This window comes from Penaeus japonicus, unplaced genomic scaffold (genome assembly GCF_977035675.1).
Source record: "Penaeus japonicus unplaced genomic scaffold, GWHDUDI00000001_assembly GWHDUDI00000040, whole genome shotgun sequence".
NCBI lineage: Eukaryota > Metazoa > Arthropoda > Malacostraca > Decapoda > Penaeidae > Penaeus > Penaeus japonicus.
The window spans coordinates 14917489-14924608 of record NW_028234442.1 but is presented as its reverse complement, the minus strand read 5'-3'; the positions used below and the strand labels follow the sequence as shown (position 1 = coordinate 14924608).

General features: G+C 31.9%; 1 protein-coding gene across 1 annotated transcript in view; it reads right to left on the bottom strand.

Annotated features, from left to right (window-relative positions):
- Positions 1-5357, bottom strand: part of LOC122267778 (putative methyltransferase DDB_G0268948) — a 6988-nt gene extending 1631 nt beyond the window's left edge. The window contains exons 1-5 of the mRNA XM_086533774.1: positions 5169-5357; positions 3763-3904; positions 3443-3545; positions 833-934; positions 345-445 (exon numbers count right to left, since the gene is read on the bottom strand). Coding sequence (XP_086389900.1) covers positions 345-445; positions 833-934; positions 3443-3545; positions 3763-3904; positions 5169-5220 — 500 coding nt within the window. The 5' untranslated portion in view covers positions 5221-5357. The remainder of the gene's footprint in view (positions 1-344; positions 446-832; positions 935-3442; positions 3546-3762; positions 3905-5168) is intronic.
- Positions 5358-7120: the final 1763 nt, after the last annotated feature.

Here is a 7120-nt window from a genome sequence, read left to right as displayed (position 1 = left end):
TTCATAATTTATTATCTATATCCTATTATATTTCTTTCTTTCTTTGACATCATAAAGAAACGTCAGCACTGGACATGACGTCACAAGCAAGTTATCTCAGGCAAGAATGACGTCACAAAGGAAAGGCCTTCCTTGATGATGACGTCACAAAGGAAAGGCCTTCCTTGATGATGACGTCACAATGGAAAGGCCTTCCTTGATGATGACGTCACAAAGGAAAGGTCTTCCTTGATGATGACGTCACAAAGGAAACATACCACTTGAATAACTCGTCGTATCCACTCAGAAAAGGAGGAAGGCCAAAGGGAAAATATTTCTTTGACAATAACATAAAAGTGTCTTACCACAGCATGACGTCCTCGGGGTAGCATGGCGGGAGACTCGAGTGCTCGCTTCGGAGATGTTTGTGTCCCTCAGACCAGTACGGTCCCAGGTCGTCCCAGAGCTGCGGGGGAGGAAATTACGCAACAATATAAATCTATGTCCATGTATATGTGCGTGTGTTTATATATGTTTATCTTGTATTTTATGTTGGAGTGTTAATATATATATAGTTTATTTATATATATATATATATTATATATGCATAGATAATATATATATATATATATATATATATGCATATATATATATATATATATATATATATATATATATATATATATATATATTGTATTGCGTGTATGTTTTTTGTGCTTAGGTGTTAGTGCATGTTCGTACGTGCATATACACGCGTAAATGCATGTGTTTGTAGCTAGTTTAACATAAGACTTTGCCAATGGCCACAGAGCCGCATCCACTCCTTTCCACAGAGCCGAACCACATGCCATACCTCCATAAACTCGCTCCTGAGCGACTTCCCATTGAACACTGGAGTACAACCTCGGTAGCCGTAACACGCCAGCACACCTCCGGGCCGAAGAACCCTGTCCACCTGGGGGGATTACAGGAGAAAAGGACATTTCGTCATTCCTCGGTAGTGATAACAAAAAATGTAGATATGCATACTTATTATTAACAGAAATCCATCGAAAGATATGGTGACATGATAGATTTTTTCTTTATCATTTTCCATTTGATTGTCATTAACTGGTGGTGCAGAAAACTTACTATTAAGAAAAATATTGAGGGTCTTTATGTAAGTATGTAAGGGGTACCCATTATTGGGAAAGAAATTCTCTAAAAACTTGAGTTCCTTATGGATTTAAAGCCAATCTGGAAAAAAAAAAAGCGTTCGTTAAATCTCTATGGAGTAGGTAGGTTTTTTTTTTTTTTTAAGGCTTTAAATTGCCTTGCTTTGGAAATGAAGGGAATGAAAAGTGATACCAAACTGTGAATAAAAAACCCACTTTTCCAGATAGGATCACCAAAATAAAGGAGCTCTCTTCTAATCTATTTCAACTGTGAATTTTGATATTGAGATGCTTAGAATTTAGACATATTAGGGACCTAGGATTCGTTTGGCACTTCTCCACAAGAAAAATGTCAATAAGATTCTAATTAAGAGGCTTCCTCACGCCAAAACCACAGTAGAGGATACGAAACCTTTTGTCAAGTAGGGCCAAGTGGTGGCCAATGGCTACCTTCAACATGTATGCTCATTAAAGCAATTTCCAAGGTGAGGGAGAAATCTTTTAACTCCAAAGTTTAATAATCTTGTTAGCTGGGATTTATCAAAGATCAAGGTATTCGTTTCATAACAACAAATCTTCAACAATAATTTCGATAGTTTGACTCAAAGGGATGTTCGTGATTAAAGATTCCACGTCAAAATTGGCCACAATGAATTTGCTGTGTTTGACGTTAATCATTTCTGAAGCAAAGTTAAAGGCGTTCTTAATTTTATATTCCTTTTTAGTCAAGGGTCCCAGGATAGGGACTAGGAATTTAAAAATATTATAGTTAAACGTGCACTTAAGCACTTAAGATGGGACGGACTGGGTTATATTAAGTACTTTTGAAGACCATTAATACACTAGGGATGAACTGAGGGGGGGGGAGGAGGGGAGAGGGTGGTGAGGGTGAGGGGAGGGGTGATGATTGATGGGTGGGGGGTTGTGTTGGGTGAATTATTTCTGAAAATTTCTTTTGTAATAATTTGATCTTTTAGTAATGTTCTTGAAAATCTATTGAGTTTATCTGCAGATCTAGAAATAACTGCAAAGGGATCTTCCGTTATTTGAATAAATTCAGATGAATCATTTAAGATAAGATTTACTTTGTTAATGTAATTTTGTTTATCAAGATTGACAGAACCTCTACCTTTGTCAGGTCTAGTGATGATAATCGACTCATCATCCGCTTTTAAATAATTTATGGCTTGAATTTGGGATTGCTGTAGTGTGTAGAAAGTTTCGATGGTTCAAAAAGGAAGTATGGGCAACGTTAGATACCAATTTCGTGAGGTAATTCCAATTTAAATGCTTTATTTCCATAGGGATTTGTTTAAGACATTGCCGTAGTTTTTCAAAACTAAAGAAATGGTCAACAAAATGTATTTTAAAGTTGGGTAGGGTCAAATTCTGGCCTAATGACAGTGCGTGAATTTCTGCAGAGGTAAGATCTCTCTATTTGAGAGATTAGTGACTATTTTACTCTGATCTACCTTGTGAGATGGAGAGATACATAGAAAAAAACATGTTTTTGACATGAATGACAAAGGCTTTTGAGATTATGTTATCATTAAAGTAAGAAAATCTACTGTGGCAGATCTAAAAATCAAAATGAAGTTAGTAGTAGCGTTATCTCATTCTTTTATAAAATATTTTTTTTCTTCTACTCTTCTGTTTGATCTCAAAGTTCAATAATTTCAATTAGAATGATTTATAGAGGTCGGTAGAATTAAATGTATGATTGTAAACTTTAAAGTTAAGAACTAGTTCCACATCTTATGCAAATTTCCAAATAGTCCAAATCAAATATACATTTTTAAAATCTAAGGTCCAGTTTTTCTGGTTTCCTACAGTACTGAAGAGAACTTGAGCCATTCTGAACAAAACCTTTTTTCACACGGCATCTGAGTCTGATTCAAAAGATGAACACGAGAGATGAACACGAAGATAAAGGTAGTAGATGGTACTCTACAATTGATAAATAGATGGTTGAAGGTTGAGTTCAAAGATCTTAAAATAGGTAGACTTTTTTGTTATTAGGATAGATTACGGTGTTTTGACTTGGTATGGTTAAATATGGTACGAGTCAACACTTCAACGAAACATTGAGGGATTGAACAAAAGAGACAAGAGAGAGAGAGAACGAAAGAGAGAGAGAGAGAGAGAAAGAGAGAGAGAGAGAGAAAGAGAGAAGGAGAGAGACAGACAGACAGAGAGAGATAGAATAAAAAAAAATGTAAAACTCGAGTTTGTGGTTAGGGTATAGGTACAAGTTGGCAAAGAAAATAGAGAAGCGGGGACACATCTAGGCCCAAAATGCAAAACCTCACCTCGGCATAAAATTTCGGGAGGTCAAACCAGTGAACGGCTGCGCAACACGTAATCAAGTCGACTGAAGCATCACTTGCCGGCAGTTGTTCTGCAGACCCTTCCCTAAAACAAATGAAAATATTAATAATTAATTCTCAGAAATAAAAAGGGAATATTTTTTTCCCATTAAGGAAAAATAATGAATAGAGAAAAGAAAAATAATTAAGAGAAATAAGGAAATAAAAGAATATATAATCATATATATATATCAATATCCACTTCGCATAACTATCAACACGAAACCGACTCAAAACAAACAAAAACAACAACAAAAACTCACACAAACGTGACATGACTCATCGGACATGTCACTCTTGCAACTTCGAGTTGATCTGACTCCCTCAACACACGACTTAAGGAACAGGCCGCCGAAAGTTGTGTTCTGGTGCCAAACCAGTCATACATAAGTCCAGTGGCCCGGGCTAGAGGGAAAGAGGGGGGCGGGGGAGAAGGAGGTGGGGGAGGGGGGGTGGAAAGGTGATCTTTGTAAAATGGTTTATCATTATTATCATTTATTATTATCATTATTATCATCATTATTATCATTTATTATTATTATTATTATCATCCTTAACTCAATAATATATAATTACTAGATTCATTATTATATTCTAAGATCATCATTTTATTATTACTATGCATCATCTATTATTCTTACTATGCTCTCATTATTAATATTAAACACTGATCATCATAATAAATATATGATCATCATTATTATTATTACTATGATCATCATTATTATTATTACTATGATCATCATTATTATTATTACTATGATCATCATTATTATTATTACTATGATCATCATTATTATCATTATTATTTTTATTATCATCCTTTTTATTATTATCATTATTATCATCATCATTATTGTTTTCATTATTATCATCATTATTGTTTTCATTATCATTATCATTTTTATTATTATCCTTATTATCATCATTATTATCGTTTTCATTATTACTATCATTATCATTATTATTGCCATCATCATTACTATTATTATTATTATCCTTATTATCATTATTATTATCATTATTATTATTATTATATTATTATTATTATTATTATTATTATTATCATTATCATTATCATAAATTATCATTATCAATATCATTATCATTATCATTACTATTGTTATAATTATCGTTAACATCTATTCACATTATTATTGCTACAATCAATATCATTATTATTATTATTATTACAATTAACATCATTATGATTATCATTTTCATAATCATTACTATTATCATTATCATTATTATCGTCATTATCACTATTATTTTTCTTTATTACTATTATTAAGATGGTGAAAATGATGGTGATATTATTAATGATGATGATGATGATGATAATGATTATGATAATGATAATGATATTGATAATGATGATTATGATGATGATGATGATGATGATGATGATGATTATAACAATAATGATAATAACAACAATAATGAAAATAATGCAGATAATAATAATAATAATGATAATAATAATAAAATTATAATGAAAATAACAATAGCAATAATAACGATGATAATGATAATAAAAATAATAACAACGATGATAATAACAATAATAATTATTCTCATCCTCATTAAAAATAATTAACCTTCAAAATCATCTTGAAAATAATTTCATAAATCTTCAAGAACAGTTACTATTTAGAAAAAAAGTTACCTTCTCTTTCAAAAAATCCAAAACACGTCTCACAAGCGACTCTGGGGGACATGGTCTATATGTCACATATTTTTCAACCAAATTCTTGCTTGCGAGTCATATCAGTGATTGTAGTGCTGATAGTCAGTGTGGTGGTAAATCAGCTGATCGCGCCTATAGTGATTGTGCATGGGACGGTCTGGAGAAAGAGTGTGTATTAAAGGACGGTTATTAAAACAATGATAGTAGTGGTTATCATTACCATTGTTGACATTATGGTAGGAAGACATTGTGATAGTAGTAGTGGTGTTGATAATGATGAATAGAATAGTATGATGATGATGATGCAACAATAGCAGTACTGATGATAATAGCTGTAGTCACTGCTGAAAAATAAACGTAAATTGGTTATTTGAAATAGAAAACGGATGGGTGAAAAATTAAAATAGAGGAGAGACTATAAAAATAAACACAAAACGTTGTCTCTCTCTCTCTCTCTCTCTCTCTCTCTCTCTCTCTCTCTCTCTCTCTCTCTCTCTCTCTCTCTCTCTCTCTCTCTCTCTCTCTCTCTCTCCTTCTCTTATAGCACATTAGACCAAACCAAACTTAAAGTCGTTGACAACTTCAAAATCTCAAGAATAATAAGCCTAAAAGGTGGCAATATGCTTAATGGAGGTATACTCGAAACAAACTAATGAGAATAAAACAAAACAGGCAATACTACATTTCAAAAATACATATAGTTTTGAATAAAATGACGCTTAAAATACGTTCAGTTCAGTAAACAGAAAATTCATTAAGAAAAAAAAAATAACAAAGAACATTGACTTTAATTCAGTGACATACAATACACCAGACATATATATTCATCAACAAAACAATACATAACACGCAAATCCCCACAAGAAAATGGACATGATACAGTAACATTCAATAAAAAAAACAGAAGTAATACACATGAAGGTGTATTGTATGTCACTGAATTAAAGTCAGTGTTCTTTGTTCTTTTTTTTTCCTTAATGAATCATTGAGAAAGCACAAGACAACACTTACCGTATGACGAGTGAGAGAAGACATCTTATGTCAATGATAATCACTACTATTTTTGTTTTAATAACCGTCCTTCAATACACAGATCTTTCCCAACTCCTTTTCGGCCATCGGTCAAGACAGAATCAGCTAGATCAATCGCGCGATCAGGCTCCTGATATACCCACCACAATCAGTTCTGACCAGCACCAATCATCTGATAATGGTCTTTTCTTCTTTCCGCTAAACAGCAAGAAATTTGGATTGAACAAATTATGTACATAAGACCAATGTCCCCCCAGAGTCGCTTTTGACGAGACACGCCTGTTACTTTGAATTATCTTTTTGAAAGAGAAGGTAACTTTTTTCTAAATAGTAACTGTTCTTGAAGCTTTATGAAATTATTTTCAAGATGATTTTGAAGGTTAATTATTTTTAATGAGGATGAGAATAATTATTATTGTTATTATCATCGTTGTTATTATTTTTATTATCATTATCATCGTTATTATTGCTATTGTTATTTTCATTATAATTTTATTATTATTATCATTATTATTATTATTTATCTGCATTATTTTCCTTATTGTTGTTATTATCACTATACGTTTTATCAATAATCAGAACCAATCAATCATCATCATCATCATCATAATCATCATTATCAATATCATTAAATCATTCATCATCACACAATCATTCATCATTCATTAATAATATCATCCACTTATCATTTTTCTTCATCCACCATCTTAATACTTCAGTAATAAATGAAAAATAATTAGTGATATTGACGATAAAAAATATAAATGGTATAACATAAACTGATTCATGATAAATGAATAATTCCATCCATCATAAGGATGCTAATTGTAATCAAAAATAAATAATAATGATATATTCGATTGTAGCAATAATGACAAGTGAATAGAATGTTAACACAT